At 37.4% G+C, this 22,082-nt stretch overlaps 1 protein-coding gene across 1 annotated transcript; it reads right to left on the reverse strand.

The window, feature by feature from the left end:
• Nucleotides 1–19,412: 19,412 nt before the first annotated feature.
• LOC145000551 (transcription factor MYB108-like) lies at nt 19,413–21,338 on the reverse strand. Its single transcript, XM_078959790.1, has 3 exons — nt 20,987–21,338; nt 20,259–20,388; nt 19,413–20,165 (listed from the first exon to the last, which is right to left on the reverse strand). Exons 1-3 carry the CDS (start codon nt 21,165–21,167, stop codon nt 19,523–19,525), a joined length of 954 nt encoding a protein of 317 aa, XP_078815916.1. The 5' UTR covers nt 21,168–21,338; the 3' UTR covers nt 19,413–19,522.
• Between the last annotated feature and the right edge of the window lie 744 nt (nt 21,339–22,082).

The raw sequence follows: 22,082 nt of genomic DNA on the forward strand, positions 1-22,082 counted from the left end.
TTTAAATTCTTGCAAACAACAATTTCATAGTCCTTGACTTCGCGTTTTTCTTCACGAATCATCCCTCAATCATCAATCCAATTGCGAATCAAAAACTCATATGTTCTTGCTTTATCGATTCATCGACTACACTCATACAAATGCGAACAATACTCAATTTCAAAATCGATTGAAACTTATAGCAAAGCTAAATCCAACTTCGCATTAATCACCTTCGCATTTTAACCTAATTAATCAAATGCGATTCACAAAATTTTTCATTCCAAATGCGAACACAGTTTAGTTCTTGATTAGTACGAAGGCTTAGGAAATTTTTAACACAAACTTTTCTCCTGTGATGTTTTCCCATTAACATAGCAAGTTATACAATACGAACATAACACTAACCCTAATACACAAGGTTAGTTGAGCTGACCGGTTTGACTCGTTGACTTTATTTGACTTTGAATTGACCAGAATTTGACGGTTGTCACAATAGTTTACTAGCAATGTTGTTTGTATAAATGAATATGTTTGTACACCTTTTCTACCCAAAGGTATTTGAATTGAAGGTTGAACTTTATATCTATATACATACACATAATATAAAATTAAGATTCAAACGACCTTCAGACAAACAATTGATACCCTAAGTCCACAACTAAACAAGGAACAGGAAGTAAGGCGAGCTATCAGTCCTAAGTCATTTCAATCCTACTTATATAACTATATATATATATATATATATATATATATATATATATATATATATATATGCTTTTGAAAAAATATAAGTTTGAAAGAGTTTAATAGAAAGAATTTAACATGCAAAAGAGTTTATAAAACAATTTGAAGCAGTTTGTTTGATAACACAGTTTGAAATGTAAGAAAACCACTTGTTTGATAGTTATTAATCACATGTGATATAATAACTATAACTTTTGTACTTGTATTCCATACCCCCCCCCCCCCTCCATAAAAGCATTTATGGATTAGATAGTTTAGAATTGAGTAATAGATATTTGTAATTGACATTTGATGATTAAATAAAGGAGTGTTATTTATTAGTATTGCTACTATCTTATGTTAATCGGTTGACTATTATTTTGCTTTGCATGTTTTGACTTCCTGAATAATTAAAATAATTAAGAATGATAGAATTATTCAAACGATCCACAATCGTTCATACGTTGGAAGTAGGTATAAATGAAGATTGTCATGAATGGGTGTGTAGATTGTCTAAATGGTATTCGACATAACAAAGGTTTGTTACAACATTCATGAGTGCTTATAAACAAGTTTTGAGCATTGGAATAAACCCGCACTTACTGGAATCACTTCATGGAATCTATCACGAGTGATCGCAAGAGGATAATATCATATGGTCTTAATACCAAGATATATGGTTTATTGTTTGCTAAATTGATTGTACATTGATAATGCGAAACCGCAACAGTAAATTGATGTCATAAAATGCATTGTTGTGTATAATTGATTAGTGAGTAGTAAATGCATATAAGTCGAAGTTTATCTGTTTCTTTTATCCTTAGAGTATAAAAGCGATATCAGGGCCCCTCGATGATTTTGATTTTACTTATGTGTCGGGCCCGGTCAGGACTGAATTGATGTGTTCAATAAAGTTCTATGTCAAATGAATCTGAGATTGAGAAACTAGATGCCGGACAATGAGTATGACTATGTTCCATGAGATTGTCCGCACGATATCTAAAACAGAGGACTATACGATCCCTTATCTAAAGGACAGGTTACTGATAAGATCAGAGTTCGACAGCGTCTTTGAGAGCTACGATTGCTAATTGAGTTTTACTTACATTTGTGGTTACTAGACTTATCCAAGTGGGAGACTGTAGGATTAGTGTCTAAGCTCGTAACCATATTTGGTAAGTACTTGACCCGGTTGTGCATGGTCGTTTTGGGTTGCCTTCACCAAAGCAACTTAAGTGGAGAAATAATAGAGAAAGAGGTTATTATGATTTATTAATATATTGTAGGAATAATATATTAATAGGAGAAATCATATTTGTTTAATTAATATTAGTCAATAATTAATTAGAAATTAATTTTGTGATCAAATGTAATTAATTAAACTGCAGCGACTGAATTGAAATTATGTGATAGTTGCAAATTAGGGCAATGGATTCCCTATGGGAGAGGTGGATGAATTCAAGGGGGATAAGGCCCTTGAAATAGTCCAAAGATAAGGGCTTTCAAGGCTTAGCTTTTGGTTACTTGGTGGGAAAGCAACTAGATAAGGATAAGGACTGAAACCCTAATCCCTACCCTATATAAAGTTATTAAGCCTAAATAAATCAGCCGCTTGATTCCCTAGGGTTCCTAGAGCCGATTTCATCCTCTCTCCTCTCTCTCTCTTGCCTCTCCAATTGCTTGTGGTGTTGTGAGCCATTAGAGGTACTACACTTGTGGTACTTGCTTTCAAGACTAAGAGATTGAAGATTAGTATTGTTATTGAAATATAACAAAAAGAGGTATGTAATCTACTCATCTATATAAATTTCGAAATATATACCTGCTAGCTAGGGTTCTTATTGTGTTCATGCACACATAGATCCAAATCTAATAGAGAAAACATAGATCCAAATCTAAGGTTGCATGCACACATAGGATTGTTTGTATAAAACCCATCAGTTATAAATGTTAGGAATTTTCACTCGTACTCTAAGAGTACTATGAAGAATGTCTCACAATTTATATTAACAAATTTATGTGTTGTGTGCGTGTGTAAAACCTTTTCTGTGGAAATAAAGCCTCCCGTGATATGTTGGTTGTGTAAGTGAAACATAAACTATTGCTATAATAGCTTATCAAGATTGTTTTGTTATGTTCAAAATCCTTTTTGTAACTGATGCGACCTTTACAATAAGGTAAAAGAGATTTAATATAAACAGCAGGTATTTATATACAAAAATACACACCTTGCTCAACAAGTTACAAGGTGTAAATGAGTTATTAACAATTTACTAATTTTATCTTTTATGTTCCTGTTTTTGGAATATTTATAGAAAACTAATACGGAGTCAAAAACTGATTCCATAAATTTTGAGAGTTTAGAAATTGTGTCTAGTTTGTTCATAATTTTTATTATGGTTTTTAGTAACCTTTAACTTGTGTGAAAATGTCTATATTCACATACTGGTCAGAATTCGTAGCTACAATGATAGGTAGTTTTTGTAAAAATCACCATAAATTGTAGAAAACTCATATGGAGATGTTCAAGTAGTCATTTAAAAGGTCTAAACCTGAAATATTTTAATGTAAAACAGTTTGAAACGATATTGAGTTTAGGATGGTCAAAACAGTCCGTGAATAGAACTAAACTTTTCTGTTGAAAGTTGATGTTTGAGTTTAGTTGTGTTCTTGGTATTTTAACTTGTATTCCCCCCTTAAAAGTTAAGACAAATATGAAAATATAGGGGTGTGAACTCACCTTGATTGATTTCAGGTGATGGATGATGAAGAAAAAAGAAGTCTCTTAGTCAAGAACACTTGATGAACACTTGACAGTTGGATGATCCTATGAACAACTTTTTGATGTTAAAAGGTGTGTAGATGATTCAAGGATGTTATGAAAAAACATGGAAGAAATATGGAGTATAGATGATATACTTACTAAATGATGAAGTAATAGCTCAAGAACACCTTCAAAAAGTGGCTGGAAGTAGAGAGAAAAAAAGGGTTTTCTTGACAGTAAAAGTGAGTGTGAGAGTTTTTGGTGATGAAAGAAATGATCAAGTCAACCAAGAATCCTCCAGGGATTTCTTTTTGTGAGAGGTTGCTGGATCAACTTCCAAGGTGATGGGATGTTTACTTGGGTTTGTGTGAAGTGGATAGAGTTGGACCAACGAGAAAGTAACACATGGAGGCAAGTGGGCACACTTGACCCACTTGTGGGGTAAAATGTCTTTAGATGTTCCCTTAAATGAATTAATGATTTTATAATTAAATAATCCTTTGAAAATGATTAAAATATGATTTTTTGGAGTTTAAAATGATAAAAATATGAGTTTGATGGAGAATTCCCATTAAAAACGTCAAAAATGGGCTTAACAAGTGAAAGTAGTCGAAAATCGGACACTTAGGAGCGAACCTGCGAGGTTCGGCTCCTAAGAGGCTAGGACCAAAGGTGGGAGGAGGAAGGACCAAAGGTGCAAGGTTCTACTCCTCTGAGTTTTTGACAACCTCTCTTCTGACAAGTTTGACTCCTAAGAGGTTCAGCTCCTAAGAGGTTCGACTCCTAAGAGGTTCGGCTCCTTAAGAGGGTTTCAGCTCTAAGAGGCTGTTTTTTGTGATTTCTTCCTGTTTTGAGTGATTTTTTTACCAACTTAAGGGCGGGGATGACCTAAATGACTATAAAACGTTTGAGAGATTTTGGCAGAGATTTGAGAGAGATGTGGGAGAGATTCTTATAGAGTGGGAGAGATTGGGAGAGGTTTTGTTTTTGACCTTTATTAGTTCTTTTCCTTGTAATGCAAGGCTCGTAAGCCCCATTATGCTTTGTTTATGATTATTTTAAGTCCCCAAAAGGGTCCATAATCGTGTTTCGATGCGTTTAACTCCCTTCTTAGGGTTTTACATTGATAAATACATAGATTCACTGCGATACTTGAGTCCTTGACATACAAATGTACATTTTTATACATAGAATCACACTTATCAAATAAGTACGAATTAAGTTTGACCGGTTGACTTTGACTTTGACTTGTTGACTTTGCCTTTGACTTGTTGACTTTGGCTTAAATTTGACGGTTGCCACATTATCCCCCCGTTAGAAGGAATTTTGTCCCGAAATTTGCATTTTGAGAGGGACCTCAAGGTTTGGGTAAAAGATGTGGGTATTTTTTGTTTCATCTGGTCTTCGTGCTCCCAAGTGTACTCGGATCCTCGTTTAGTGTTCCAACGGACCTTCATAATAGGGATGCGACTTTGTTTCTTTCTTTTGATTTCCAGATCCATGATTTCGACCGGTTCTTCTACGAAGTGGAGACTCTCGTTGATTTCAATTTCACCGAGTGTTATTACGAGAGTCTCATCGGACGGTCACTTCTTTAAGTTTGATTCGTGGAAGGTAAGATGCAAGTTATTAAGTTCCTGAGAAGGTCGAAGTTTGCACGCTACTGGGCCAATCCTAGCAAGGGTTTCAAATGGTCCGATGTATCTTGGATCTAATTTTCCACATTTACCAAAACGTATCGTTCTTTTCCACGGTGAGACCTTCAGTAGTACACGGTCACCAACCTGGAATTCGCACGACCTTTTCCATTGTCTCTCTTATGATTTCAGGGTCATAGAGGGTGTTGTCAAGGTCTTGCTCCTTCACTAGCTATGTGTCTCCCACTTCAGCCTAACGCGGTGGTGATCTTTCCTTGCGGCTATAGAAAGCTTCAAACAAAGTGACCTTGATGTTAGGATGATAGTTGTTGTGCGAAAATTTAAGGAGTGGTAAGTAGGCATTCCTACACTTCACTGAAGTCAATCACCCAACCTATTAGTATGTCTTCCAAGGTTTAAATGGTTCCTTTTGTTCTGCCCGTCGGTTTGCTGGTGCTAGGCCATACTCGAGTCTAGCCTAGTCCCAAAAAGGGTTGCTAGAGTCGCGAAATGAATCTACTATCTCTAACAGAGATAATGGATATTGACAGACCGTACGGTCATATAATCTCTTTGATGTACGTTCTTGTCCATTTCTCCATCTTGTTGGTTCCTTTGATTGGTAGGAAGTCTGTGGATTTGTTCATCCTATCATCAATCACCCAAAAGGGTATCAAGACTACCCTTTGACTTGGGTAACTTGGTTGTAAAGTTCTTGGCTATCCGCTTCCACTTCCTTTCGATTATCATTGGTTGTTTGTAGGAAACGCGAAGACTTCTGTTGTTCTACCTTGACCTTGGCACAAGTCCAATACTTACCCATATGTGTAGCAATGCCAACATTCGTATTCGGCCACCAATGTTAGTTTTTGAAGTCCAGACACATCTTATCCAAGCCTGGATGAAGGGAGTAGCGAGTTTTCATGTGCTTCGTTCATGACATTATTTCTGAATCCATCAACCTCGGTGTCCAGATCTGGTTCATGAGATAACATGTCCTGCCACTTTTGCCTTTTAGGTTCTTATGATAGGTGAAGATTGCACATTTCGAGTCGTAGAGATAGTGTCTCTAGATCTCTAGGGTGAATACTACCGCTCCTAGTTCGAGGTCAAGCGTGACCTAGCCGACCTCGTATGTCTTTAGCGTCTTAAGTCATAAGTAGAAAGATCTTCTCCTCAGAGCGCTGCATAGAGCCTGCTGTAGTGTTTCTCGATTTATTAGTTCGGTAGGGAGCATATGAGTTTAATTTAGGCGACTAGATTAATTCGAATGGTAGAACGTCCACTCACACTCCTGGGCAGCCTTGTCCCAAATCTCATGGTAGGACTCATACCTAGTCCCTCTATCGTTAGCTCGCGCATATAGGTTCTATGTAATTAGGGTTAGTAGGACGGCTAGATGGGTGACTCTGCCCCAAGTCCACAAACAGACAAGGAACAGGAAGTAGGGCGGAAGATCACATCTGATGCCAGTAGAATCTTAATTACATATTATCCTCACATATACCCTTAGCAGTGATAGGCTAACCGTATTCGTCCCAAGGTTCCATGCTTGATCTTAACCTGATATACGAGTGATATTCTCGAAAGGTTTACTAGGAATAATTTTAAAAAATTACGAAAGGTATAACACACCACCAGAGAACGCTTTAGGGTTTTGCAATGAAGAATGACCAGAGAGTCAGAGTCAGATTTAGGGTCCTAAGAGATGAGGGTTCCGATATTCAGCTGGTTAAGGGGAGGGTCTTCTCGTAACATAGGCAATTGATAAGGTGATGATCCAAACCAACCCATATCGAATGTCGACACAGGATTTTCTCAATGAAACATGTATTAATTCATATTCGTAATAGGTATTCGTTAGAGTGGTAGTTCATCCTGTGTTTCTTTTTAGTGTTTTCCTATTTGATCGATGTTATTGCAACTGCAATTGATTCATACCACAGTAGCTACTGCTAGCAATAAGCGTGATCTGATAGCTAGTGATGATACTTTATATTGTGACCCCCGGCCGATCATTCTATGATCGATCAGTATATTCAAGTCGTATGTTATTTGATATTGATGAAATCGACTAGTGAATGGTTCTATCCTAATACTACCACTATTCATGGAACAGGAATTAGGACGGAATTATTTGTTTTAAGTCTGTAGTATTTTGATTATAATTAATCCTGATGTATACATCAATTCATCACGGCTCGCTGGTAATAATCCTAAGGTCACATATGAATGTTATTGATTTGATTTAACGAGAGGGTATTTTAACTACTTTTTGAAAGAGGTAACTTTAGTAAATATACCAAATTCATTACAAACATATGGTACTTAAAAGTTTTCGTTGTTGGAAACATTACAAAAGTCCTAATAAGATTTCCTTGTTGCCCTTGCGGGTTTGTTCGTCACACTCCTCCTACTTCCCCGTCATTACTCTCAGTTGGACAATCTCTCTTGAAGTGTCCTATTTCACCGCATAGGTGGCACGGTAGACCTACGTTGGTATTGGTGGTTGAACTGATGTGTTGAGTCAGCGTTCTGCAGGAGCGAACGGTATGTCCTTTCATGTTGCAGTTGATACAACGCGGAATCCGACAAGCTCCTATGTGATGGTAGTTATACTTGTTACACTTTGGAAGTGCTCCCCTATATTGCGTGTCTGGTGCTTGAGTGACATATGTTGTGGCGGATGTCGAGGCATGTGTTGTGACTGCTGTCGTAATTGTAGGGGCAGCCAAGGATTGTTGTCTTTTAGTGAGTTTTTGGGATAGGTTGTGCTTCTTTTTGTTCCAAAACTTCCTTTTCTTTCTCTTAGGTTTGTGTTCTGAGGTATTTTCGTTGGTAGACGCCCGCTGGTGTTATTGATTGTTATTTTGGTTAGTATTTCCGGTACCACCCGCTGGCGTGGTTAGTATTGAGTTACACCATGACGGCTGTCACAGCTACCGTGACTACAGCTTGAAAGGTAGCAGAGTCTATTTGCAGGGATGGCACCTTGCTAGTTGGTTGGTTGTCTCTTGGTGAAGACATAATTATGTTTCATGATGAAGAACGAATTTGTGAGTGGGGATGATTACCTCAAGTGCATTCTTACAATTTTTATTCACATATATAAATTTTGCACATTGTTGCACTATTCTTAGTGTTTCTGCTAAACACTCCAGAGATACAGTTACATACACAGGTAGAAGCAGGTTTTGTACGAATGTTAAATTTACCTATCCCGGTTACTATTTTGCCCAAACACTCTTAGCTGAGGAGTTTTGATGGGATTCGGTGCATTAGTGCTAGTATGATCGCAACCTATAGGTCTACGAAGAAGGTACCTTTCAACCGAAATGGTTAAAGGTGAGACGATAATGAGTCGTTAGAAAAGGCTATGCGTCATGAGTTATCTTACTAAGTTTATCTTTGTTCTAAGTGTATTGTATTTCGATTCATATGGTGTTCTGAAAGCAATTCCTAATAAAGTCCACATATAATAAACCCATGGAATCTAGTAGTTTTGTATCCAAGTGAAACCTTGAAATTTGATACAAGCTAGGTCCTTCTTACGACCATTTGATGTATACTTAGTGGTATGATTAAGACTTAATAGAACTTTGAGTCTGATGGGTCTGCCGTAAGCCTATTTTGTTAATATGATTCTAGAAATTATGGTTTCAGAGAAAATTTTGACCTCGATGCAGGTCTACACCAAATCATTGTAAGGAAAAGTTTTGGCAGCAAATAAATCCCCTAATTAGTATAACCACTTAAATCATAGGGTTGAGCTTACACGTAGAATAGAATAGCACCATCGCATACTCATGAACCTAATCTACAAGGCCTTGTGAGTAATATGAACTCTGCTCACGATAATACATCCTCAGGGGTGCTTGAAACAAATTCGACACATCCTGTAGTTCTGCTGACCTACACTCGGCTGCAACCACTCTCTCTTCGAGTGTCAAGTGTCTATCTTGACGCTCTCTTGCCTTCGCCCGAGTGGCGACAAGGTCCTTAGTGAGTTGGTCTCTGAAATAGTAGTTTCTTTCCAAGTCTCGAGTATGTGAGATGGTAGCATTTGTAGTAGCACATAGTTCCCGGACTTGATTTGCAGTCTCCGTGTTTTGATCCCCGATGTTCGCGATCAGCCAGGTCTTCACCAGGAGAGCTCTGTCAGTCGGTCCCCCGTGGTTGAGGTCATAGCAACCTCGTTGGTCTCCAAATGGTGATCGTTTTCTTTGTTGTCGACTACAATTCTCGATCACAGTTTCCCAATAGGGCACAGGTCTGATGTAGTCGAAACAGTTCGCGGGAACCCTGGCTATGTACGGAGGGTTGATCACCTCTGGTTCCTGTTTGGGTTCTTTTCCTAACTATCCACCATTTCCCTGGTTGGGAAGGTAGGGGTTGCCTGGTAAGTAGAACCATGTCATGCTATACTTGCAAGAATAGGAGGGGTAAGAAGCATATAATAGTCGTATTCCTAGAAATACTTATAAGGGTTTGATTCTCATTAGTTACTTCTATAATGACATAGTGCATACTAATTACATATAACAAAGATATGATAGACCTTTGAATAAGTGATCCTACTCTAGGTCCACATCCAAACAAGGAAAATGAATTAAGGCAATGACCACATATTCTAAGTCTACGATCTCTAAGTTATATATAACTTTAGAGTATCCACTTAGTGACTATAGACATAATAATAAGGATCTATTTAGTTTTCACATAAGTTAAAATTTTATAAATACTCCTATAGTATTTTAAATGTTATGTTTGGTTCTAAGTAACTTTCATGTCTGGGAAGTTTTTAGGCTTGTTGTTCACTACAACCATGCCCCTGCATACATTAGTCACACCTCGGATAAATATAGTTGATCAGGCTATATCCATCCCAAGTCTGATTACATATCTCGAGGTCTACCCGTAGTGTCCAACTCCACGTTTTACTTTTGTATTGTCCTAGATATGATACTATATTAGTATTTATGTACTCATACTTTTAACATGAAACTATTTCATTTCTAAAAGTATAATTGTTTAGAAATTGTTAAATCATAGACTTTTAGTCCCAATGTATTTATAGTTGTATATCTTATGTGGTTCGATATACTAGTTCACTATAAACAATGCTCTGATAACAATTTGTCACACCCCAAACCAAGGATGGCGGAAAATTCCAAGGGTGGCGAACTTCATGTATAGTATCATAACAACGAGTATAAATACAATCGTAAAAGTATTACATGATTTCAAGTTTTACATATTTCGATGCTTGATTACACATTATGTAAAAATAGGTGTTTAACGTCGTGGCATTCCATCCTCAAAAGCTTGTAGTTACCTGGTTTCACTGATTTCCTGAGAATACAAGTAGTTTTGAAAAAGTGTCAACAATTAAGTTGGTGAGTTCATAAGCTTTTTAGAAGGAGAGTTTGAAAACCGATCTTTGTAGTGAGTTGTATGTTACCAAGAAAATCCAATTTTTCCTTATAAAAACGATATGTAGTCTTAAATCCCAAGACTGGACGTGCGTGTGACTTTTGTGTTATGTGGTCTCAAGTTCTGAGATTGAAAGTGTACAAGTAAAATCCATACTTATTGTTTATAAAAGTGGCTTTAACTCGACATACACCCCTTTTTTATTTTTAAATTCCCCGTAAACTTTATGTTTCGTTAACTCCCTATGTGAGTCGCTATAACCATACTATGACTAACTGAACCTGATGTGATGTTTTTCAGGCATCGAAAAGATCACTCCTGGCCTGCCGACCGAACTGTTGCGAAAAGTTTGAGTGTGGGGTGTCAATCCCAATATAGATATATACACAAACTTATCACGTTCTCCCTACAAGAGACTCTGGATATAACTGTCAGAAATCTTAACTCATACTCTAAGAGTACTATGAAGAATGTATCACAATTTACATTAATGAGTTTACATGTTGTGTGCATGTGTAAAGCCTTTTCTGTGGAAAGAAAGCCTCCCGTGATATGTTGGTTATGTAAGTGAAACATAAACTATTCCTATAATAGCTTATCAAAATCGTTTTGTTATGTTCAAAATCCTTTTTGTAACTGATGCAACCTTTATACAAAGGTAAAAGAGATGTAATATAAACAACATGTATTTATATACAAAAATACACACCTTGCTCAACAAGTTACAAGGTGTAAATGAGTTATTAACAATTTACTAATTTTATCTTTTATGTTCCCGTTCTTGTAATATTTATAGAAAAATCATACCGAGTCAAAAACAAATTCCGTAAATTCTAAGAGTTTATAAATTGTGTCTAGTTTGTTCATAATTTTTATTATGATTTTTAATAACCTCTAACTTGGGTGAAAATGTCCATATTCACAGACTGGTACGAATTCGTAGCTACAGTGATAGGCAATTTTGTAAGAATCACCATAAATTGTAGAAAACTCGTATGGAGATGTGCAAGTAGTCATTTAAAAGTTCCAAACCTGAAATATTTGTATATGGGTTTTACATGCTAGTGGAGATTTCTCGATGCCCAAATGTTGCTTGCTTCGTGCTTTTGTGGAACTCTTGATGATGGGAGACAGCTACTAAGTGAATATGACGATATTCAGGAGGTAGATGGCTAGCATCATGAGGAGTTCTTCAGTAGCTGATGGCATAGGAGTACGAGAACCTAGGAAGAGCCTAGGGAGTGAATTTAGTCAGATGAGTACACTGCCAGAGGAGAGTATTCGTTGGAAGGTGAACTTACGTAACGGGATTGGTGATTGAGAAGGTTGAACAACTACTAAGGAAATATGGGACGATCCATGTGGAAAGTATGGGCAGATGTGGCAGGTAGTATGGACCCATACTAATAAAAGTAGAGGACCCATACTCAAAACAATGAGAATTCCAGAAGTTCTAAGTAGCGGACTAAGAAGAGAGAACAATGTTCGAATACCATGATTCATAGCGGATTCAGAAGAGAGAACATGGTTCGAGTACCATGATTGTAGCGGATTGAGAAGAGATAACATGGTTTGGGTACCATGATTCATAGCAGATCGAGAGGTGGCCACATGGTTCGAGTACCATGACTCGTGGTGGTTAGTGCTCCTAGTTTACCAGTTATTCTGTTGTGATTGGTTAGTCTGAGATCAGATGTGAAGGAGTATGGGGCTAGAGGTCCATGATTGAACAAGTTTCAATGAAGCTGGCCTTAAGGGGGGGATGAGTTAGTTCCCGAGGGATTTTTGGTGAGATGCCAGTTGGAGTCGCAAGACTCGGAGAGGAGTAGAAAATAGTGATTTATGGAGGACTACGGTTAGAGTTGAGCAATCGGCCAATAGTGGAGATGTCACTTTCTGTGACCATAGTTGTGTTATTTCCATTTCCTGTACGGAGCAGAAGAGCTAATGAGTTTCTGGCTTCTGAACTTGGAGGTAAACCCGGTGGGGTAGCAGTGGTTAAGATCTTTCCCCAGAGTATCTAGGCAATTTGTCTACCCGGAGGTAGTATTATAGTATGAAAGGGTCAGCATTGGGGACTGAGATGATCAAGGGCAAGGATATACCCTACTTGAGTATAGTAGGGCTTATGCTATCATCAGTGTTGGGCAATCAATAGAAGTATATCAGGGAGATGGCTCTCATCGTCTATGATGGGTATCGAGTATAGGAGTAGGGTCTCTGCAATCATCATGATTCTCATGATGGGACGTTGGTTGGGGAGTCGAAAATGAGGAGTGTGATTCTTCATTGACTTTCAGACTGGGAGTTGTGACTACTACATATAGTTGAGATGTCTAGTAGTGTGTCAGTATGAGATTTGAATTATGTTGGGAGACTGGTCGAGGAATCAGAAACGAGGTGCGTGATAGTGCATTATTCCTAGATTGAGAGTTAGGACTATATCGGGACAGTCGAAGTATCCGGTGGTGTGTCGGTCTGAGGCATTCAAGATGACTGGAGGCAGTCACATTGGGAGGACTCTGAGGTTTTGTCTAAGATGCGGGATATTTTGAGATTGTTTGGTTCCATCGGGATGGTCCTTGAGTGATTATCTAGTACGTCTCAAGAGTTAAGTACGATATACCTGGTGAAACAGTCAATAGAGTAGATTGTTGGTATGTTTGTGGTGACGGTTCAAACCCTGAGTGGGGGAGATCCGGGTCTTTTATTGAAAGGACCAGAGATTTTTCAGGGGCAGTTAGAGAACCAGATATAGAGATTTGTAGTATGAATACATGAAACCAGGGTTATTGGTGGTCGAGGCGAGGTGCAGAGCGAGGTAATGCATGATGTACGAGTGTCTCCACGGCAGGTGGCCATTGGTCGGAGACCTTGTGGTGGTTAGCATTTTTTCGAGGTTGTAATGTTAAATTCGAGGCGATTGGATCGCAGGGATAGTTCTGGCGGTTGATAATTTCTTGTTCAATGTATGGATTTTTATATGCACTTTGGGAATGGTAGAAGTTGATTGGGCAACCAGCTTCATGGTCAATATGAGTATTCTTACATGGGTTTTGAGAAATAGAGGAAAGAGTTTTGGATGGTCATCAACGTGTTCAGAGTCATTAACGATTCCTCCATTTTCCAATCGAGAGTTAGGATACTCCGAAGTTGCGCATTGTGTGAAATGAAGATTAGTTATCAGATTATGAGGGAATGTAATGATGTATCTGTGTATGATACCGTAAGTAGGGTATCAGTGGTTGAGGCAAGACATCGTGATGTTTTGTGATGGTGTGCTGAGGTATCTGAGTATAATGCCCTGAATTTCGGATTATTTTTGATTCTTGAGTTTGAGACAGCAAGTGGTGTATCAAGTATCTACGGTTCTAGTGGGAGCCCTTTGGTTATTGACATCAAGTGGGATTATTTAAGAATGTGGATTGCAGCAGGGAGAGGTGTTTTGTTATGACGGTTGTCATCAAAAATGGTGATGTGTAATTTGGATGAGTGTGAACACCTATCTATGTTGGTCCGCGGAGCATGAGTTAGTGGATGCAGTGTGGTGTTGATGTGAGGATGAGATTGTGGGGAAATAAGAGAGGGTGTTGTGATGCTACAGGGATTCGTAGTACTCACTAGTTAGAGAGAGGGTGTTGTGATGATACGGGGATCCATAGTACTCACTAGTCAGCGAGAGGTTGTTGTGATGCTACGGGGAGCCGTAATATTCACTAGCCAGCAAGAGAGTGTTGTGCTACTACGGGGAGTCGTAGTATTCACTAGTCAGCGAGAGAGTGTTGTGATACTGCGGGGAGCCGTAGTACTCACTAGTCAATGAGATGGAATGTTATGATGCCATGGGGAGCCGTATTATACACTAGTCAGAGCAAGATGCATAAGAGTTTTAGGGTTGGGTAGCCCTAATATTTGAGTTTGTGGTAGCCTGGTGGTTGGACCAGCGGTGAGGTTAAGGTCTCATCAATGATCGGGAATCGTTATATTCTGAGTAAGGTGTGAGTATCACAATCAGAAGGAATTGGATAAGTGATGTACGCATGGGTTGTGGATCATGGGTCATGAGTTGAGTGCTCCATTGGGATGAGTGGTTCCAATTATGTATCGGACCAGACTCTCGAGCTTAGGTTTGGCTTCAATGGTGTATTGAGTAGGCGAATGAGATTCCGGATTCGGGGAGGGGTTTCATTTTGAGGGGTATTGTGTGTCATTTGATGTCTTAGACCTGAGTGGGTCTGTTCGTTGTATGGGAAGGACCGTGAGGCTTATGATTGTTAGATGTTAGGGGATGCTTCTGAGCAAGCATGATCATTTTCTTGTGTTCAGGGCAGGGTGTTGAGAGTTCCTTGTTCAGATGGGATTTCTATTGCAGTACAGTGAATTGGTCTCTGGTGTAATGTGACCCTTTCGCTCCTTGAAGTATGATTGGAGCGCTTAGAATGTCTAGTATGTGTGATTGGTGGAAAAGTTTTCGGATTTGACTTCTTTCTATCAGTCACTACGAGAGAATCAGAAGGGCAATGAATTTTCAGGGTCCGTTATTCGAGGAGCGAATAACATGATGATAGCTTGAGAGGGCGGTCGGGTAGTGAGGCAGGCCATTAGAGTTTTCAGATTCTGGTGAGTAAAAAGGGGTATCGTAGCGGCAGAAGGGTATGTACTCTTCCGGGTTTGGGAGTTCCTGTTTGGTTTCAGGTGTCTATGGAGGAAATTAGTTGTGTGGTATGAGATCCTTAGGTGGTACGTTTCAGGTTGTTGGGTTTAATCTATGTGGCGTTGAGAAGCGATTTCGAGGACAAAATCTAATTCAAGTGGGGGAGAATTGTAACATCTGGATTTCTAGGGATATTATTGTGTATGTTAATCTTGAGGTTGAAGAAGAGACTCGACGAATTGAGGGTCCAACTCGCCAAGTCGAGTCGAGATTGCTCACATGGATTTAATGAGTTGACTCGACGAGTCAGAGGAGGGACTCGTGGAGTAGGTGCTAGGCATAGAAACCTTAATTTCCCGGGTTTGGGACCTATTAAAAGGCAATTATAGCCTCATTTGTGGCTACCTTCCCCTGTGAGCAAACCCTAATTGCTATTTGAGCTAGATAGTGAGAGAGAAGCTTATATTGTGGTTCGTGTGCATCATTGAAGAAAATGATGATGTTATCAAGCAAGGAGCTGGAGGTAAGGCTATTGGATCTAGAGATTTCCTGTCCAGAGCTCCTGAGGAAGGTATGAAGTCTTCACATTTCTTCTTATTTTGGATAGATCTCATATTTATGGAGTTTTAGGTCTTTTTGCCATCTTTTTTTTTGGGTTTTTGAGTAGCATGAGTTATCAAAGAGTCTAGACCTCAGATCTGTACCTTGTGACGTCCTTAGAGTCTAGGTGTCCCAGCTTTATTCATCCATAAGAGGGTGTTTGGGCCTAATCACTCATCAAGGGCATGTATTAGCATTTTTGGAGCAATAACATCATGCATGAACGTAAAGATTGAAGCTTTACGTGACTATTGAGCCTGGAGATGACAGATCCAGTGTTTGGAGTGATATATTTGTTTTAAATCGTCTGAATGAGCTTTGGTTCTAAATGAACTCGTCGAGTCGGTGAGACGACTCGACGAGTTGGTTAGGGTTTGTCTCGAAGAGATGAATTGTGCGATGACTCGGCGAGTTGGGAGTCAACTCGACAAGCTGAGTCAACCTTCGCGAAACTTATGAGTAAAATGATAGGACTCGACGAGTCACAAAGGTGCAGTCGGCGAGTCATGAAAAATTCGAACTGTTGACTCGAGTGTTGACTTCTGTTGACTTTGGGGTTTTGGTTAACATGAGTAATAAAGACCATGGAGGGGTAAAATGGTCTTTTATCCACTTCAAAGAGTTAGAAAGAGAAAGAATAGTCTTCGGTTGTTTGAATTGTGAAAAGATTATTAATTAGAGATATTCATCCCTTGTGTTAGGCGGAGACTAGTTCAAGATTCGGGTGCGAGGCTATCCACTTGTTGTTTGTTAGGTGAGTCGTCTCACTATACCTTACCTAGAGTGGTAATTATGTGTGACCGGAAGGTCTTATGTGGTTATAAGGGTTATGTAATATATGATTTTATCTATGTGATATGTATATGCTATATCCTAAACTTGCATGGTTTGGACCGGAAGGCCAACAAGGTTTGGACCGGAAGGTCAACAGAGTTGGGACCGGAAGGTCTACAGAGTTAGGACCGGAAAGTCATCATGGGTAAGACCGGAAGGTCTAGTAGAGTTGCGGGACCGAAAGGTCCCACTGAGACACATTGACCGAAAGGTCTAACAGAGTTATAGCCTCGAGTGGCTAATATGTTGTATGTGGTATTTGGGGAACTCACTAAGCTCTTTGCTTACCGTGTTATGTATTATGTGTTTCAGGTATCTCAGAGGATCGCGGGAAGGCACCGGCTTGATTGTACACACACCAGTAAAAGAGTTACGTTTTGAGGATCCTGAATTTTAACTGAGCAATTGTGGAATTTTGAATTGTAAATCTAATAAATGAGATTTTTGTAAGATACATTATGAGAAATATGTGATTTTAAATGAAAAATCTAATTTGAAAATTTACGGTGTTACAAATGGTGTTATTCTCGGGTTTGAACTTTTCATGAGGAGATGGTTTCAGATTTGGACACCTCTAGGCCTCTATGGATATTAAGTTGTTCACTTTATCTAGTCTAGGCCCTTTTCTATGCCCTAAACCTTGTATGAGACTTAATATTAGTGTTTTAGCCTCTTGAGGCCTTGTATGCACGTAAAGTTTGCAACTTTACGTAGTATTTCAGTCCTAAGGGACTGGATCTATAGTTTGGGGCTTTAGATTCGACTGGAAGGACTGAATATGTTAAGACAACGGAAAACTCAACGAGTTGGCTAGATAACTCAACGAGTTGCATCGGGTTTTCCCGTTTTTAGTACGTACAGTGAACTCGACGAGTTGATAAGATAACCCGACGAGTTAGTTAGGGTTTCCCCTGATTTTCTAAACACTGAAGGAACTCGACGAGTTGCTGGATGCATTCGGCGAGTTGCGTCAACATGGACTGTCGGTACTTATCATATCTTATTAGTTCATCATTCTTGAGAGGTGAGTCTCCTCACCATACCAATGGGTCTAAGGCACTAAGGCCGACCCATTTTATGATATGTGATACACTAGTTGATACAGTGATATGTGGTATGTTAGTTGGTTATATGCTAGGTGGTATGCTAGTTGTGTATGTGATACTTGTAGTGAAGACCATTAGGGGAGCTCATAGCGTTTGAATGTAAGACCATGTGGGGGAGCCCATGGCTTTTCAGGTAAAGACCATGGGGGAGCTCATGGCACTTGGATGTCAGACCATGTGGATGAGCCCATGGCTTTACATTTAAAGACCATGGGGGAGCCTATAGCACCTAGATGTAAGACCATGTGGAGGAACCCATAAAATCCTAGAGTAAGACTCTCGGAGGAGTCCACAACATCCTTATATGTTTATTCTTAATATGTTGGTAAAATATTATTTTCATAAAATGTTGATAATATTTATTAATAACCAATTATTATAGTAATAATTAATTATTAGTAACTTACTATAAAGTGTTACCATATAAGATCATATGTCATTAGTAATATCATACTATAATGACTATTGGAGATAAAGATCTTTCAGGTTCATCAATCGGTATCGTTTTCTAACTTAGCATTTGTCTACTTTTGCAACGTGTATTCTTGATTGGATATTAGAAAAGGAGACGAGGTGATAAATATCAAGCATCCACAAAGCTAGGTAGCAACGTGCAACAAAAGAATAATCTTTTTCAATTTATAACGGGTAATTTGTATATTTAAAACCAATTTTACAATTAAAGAAAATTATTAAGAGAGAACATCTAGAAGGACGTGGGTTTGTTTCATTTATTAAATACTTGGATATGTTCTTTTCGGTTGGTGGCCTACAAAACTAGGTTTCAAAAATTCTATGACTTGATGTAATGTATCATTATCTAACTTACTAAACTATATACTTTATTATATAATAAAGTTAGTGGAACCAATTATTCACATCTCAAAGTGCAGAATACCATTAGTGAAACACAGTACTTCCATTCTTCCAACTATTCAAAAAATATATCAGATAATAGAGAATATTACATTTATAAGTAGGTAAAAAGATTGTATTTAATCTATTTATCTTAATCTAACGCTATTACGGGTCGATGGAAATATCGGTCATATATATTCAGTTTAAATATCCATACGGTTAATTTAAGAATGTTAATCCGTTCAACCGATAGAATCCAATGATTCATTATATATTGCTAATGAAATCCAGTTCATTATAAATAAATGAACCGAACCTATCCAATTGGATGTTGGATTGGATCGGTTTTATCCGATGAATAGTTTTGATTGGTTAATTGGATTTGGATGATAATAATAATGGATATTTATCGGATTAAAATTGGATATTTAATTTGATTGGCTCAGTTCAGTTATTCATTAGATTTTCAGTAAGTTCCAATAACCGATCCAATCCAATGGAATTTTAAAATTTTGCATCTGATCAAATCTAATTGAATTGGATATCTAATTCAATCTTTTGATTACAATTGGATCGATTAATTTATGTACACCCCTACGTTAATTTAAAATACATATCATACACATTATTAAAATGTATTAATCAAAATAAATTCAATATATTTCTTTTGATAGTTCGATAATAGTATCGTAAATAATGGTACGATCTAAAATTACCATAACACTCTTTCCTTAAATCTTTATGAACATTTTTTCTTTCTAATGGATTGAATACTTGAAATGACTTAAATCAACCTAAAAATAGATAAAATAGTACTTCTTTTGCATTTTTTTTGGAATTAAAAATTAAAAATAACTATTCTTATGATGAAATCAACAAATATTCCGTAATCTATTTGGCTAAACTATTATCAGAATTTTTGGTTATTTCATCACATACGGTCGAAATGTTGTTGAAAAAATAAAAAGTCGTCGACGTTCCACAAATTATCCGAAAAGTCAATAGCGCCGGAGCATTGGTTGTTTTGTTCCACTATTGCTTCAAAATCAAAATCCATCGTTTGATTGAAGTAACCCGAGGGGCTAATAAGAGAATCATCGAATCCGTCACCAATCTTGTTGATGTTTTGAAAGGAATCTTGATTTTGTCTCTGATTCATCGGATAATAACAATCGGTCAAACCTGATACCGGTGAAACCGCGGTGGTTCTTGAATTCTCCTCCGTCGTGTCCGTAGGGTTAATTTGGGTATTCCCATAAGTACCAGAGAAAGTTTTGGGCATTACCAATTGCCTTGTACCACTATTATCCATGTCCACGTCATCGTGGTTGGTGGTGGTGGTGGTGGTGGTGGTGGTGGAGGTTGTTAGGGAGGAAGAATCTCCGGTGTTGGTGGAAGCTGCCTGAATCCGCTCAACCAATCGTGGCATCCAAAGATAACGCATGGTGTCCTTGAATTGTTTGCTATTGACATCGCATTTCAACTGTTTAGCATGCTTTTGAACTCTTGTTCGCCAATAATTCTTTATCTCGTTGTCAGTTCTTCCCGGCAAGTGTTGTGCTATTTTTGACCACCTGTACATTGAATACAGCTAACTGAGCATCCATTGAAATTGTTTAAGAAAATATAACAAATTAATGAATATATAACATGTATTATAAACATACCGATTGCCCCAACGTGAATGAAGTTCAAGAATCAAAAGCTGTTCTTCAAGAGTAATATTTCCACGACGAACATCTGGGCGGAGATAATTAAGCCACCGCAATCTACAACTCTTTCCAGTTCTCTTCAGTCCTATAGCCATTTATTAGATAAAGTTACATTAATTAAAAGAAAAATTATTTCTTTTCAACTAGATATACTTAAAGGAAAAAGAAAGGAAAGTTTAATTAATTGCTAAATTAAGTTTATGGATGTCCATTTAGCCAGAAATGAACTTTTATTTTTATTATTTCCCGTTTCGTTCTAGATACTTGAAGGATATTAAATTTTATTTTCTTTTTTGGAGGATGATTTCCTATAAAACAATAAAAAAAACACTGAAAAAAAAAAAAAAAAAGTTAAGAGTGTTTTGCTAAATTAGGAAAAGTAAACCAATTGAATATTTCTTTACATATTTTACTTAAATAACATAAATATTTATAAAGCATTTTTACAAAAAGAAATCCCCAGAATCGAAGCTGCTCCTATCTCTTCCGGTGGTTTTTCAAATATATCGGTACTTTAGCTTCAAAATCTTCATTGTGACGTTATTGTTCAACATGTATGTGTTATTGGTAAATTAAAACGCTAGTAAAATGATGTAGCGAGGATATCGTTACTTAATGTGTGGATCAAACTACACACATGCAACTGTATCATGTGGCAAATTAAGCTATATATGTATACGTACCAGCACAACGGGCAAGAGAGTTCCATCGGCCTTCGCCGTGATGAGCGATGTAATTGATGAGAGCGAAATCTTCTTCAACAGTCCATGGACCTCTTCGAATATCATCTATCATTATCATGTTCATTTGATCATCTTCTTCACCACCACTCATATCAATACAACTGTTACTCTTAACCTCCATGCACTTTCTTGATATCTTTCTGGATTGATCGGTTCCCAGCTTTATTTATTGGTGTTTCTTGTCCTTCTGATTGAGAGATATAGGTAGAGAAGATATATAGTAGTAGTCTGGGAAGGGGATTGTTTTTACATTAGGGGTTTATATAGAGAAAATGTCGTATAGATGTGTGTGTGTGTGTGTGAACGAAGAGAGAGAGAGCCGCAATAATAAACTCGGAAACCTAAAAGGAATTAAATAATACTTGTTGGTTTTATGGTGCTATAGTTGGCCTTGGAAGTTTGACACTTTGACTTTCTGGCATTGTGGTGCGAAACTGTAAGAAGGTTGGAAAGAGATTTAGTACACGTCCACGACTATTTAAATGTTATTTTTTTCTCTCCGTCAACACTATTTGAATTTTTATTTGGTCGGGTACTCGGGTTGACAGGTGTACAAAAATATTAAAAAGCAAATAGGTATTCCAATTCCAACAACATAATATAGCATACAAAACAAATTGAAAATTTTACACAGAAAAAAGTTCAAAACATTAAACATTAAGGAAATTGGATACAAATACCACAAATATACAGATAACCTATTTTCACATAATTCAGACGAGCATATAAACGAGCTTACATGTCAAGTAACTCATATTTGAAAATACTAATATATATATATATATATATATATATATATATATATATATATATATATATATATATATATATATATATATATATAATATTTGACATTATAGACCATAAATCAAGATTGTTTTATTTGACATTATATATATATATATATATATATATATATATATATATATATATATATATATATATATATATATATATATATATATATATATATATATTAAACTACATCTAATATATCAAAATGTATTTTATAGAATGCGCTGAATGTGCATAATTA

This window comes from Lactuca saligna, chromosome 6 (assembly GCF_052625555.1).
Source record: "Lactuca saligna cultivar CGN05327 chromosome 6, ASM5262555v1, whole genome shotgun sequence".
NCBI lineage: Eukaryota > Viridiplantae > Streptophyta > Magnoliopsida > Asterales > Asteraceae > Lactuca > Lactuca saligna.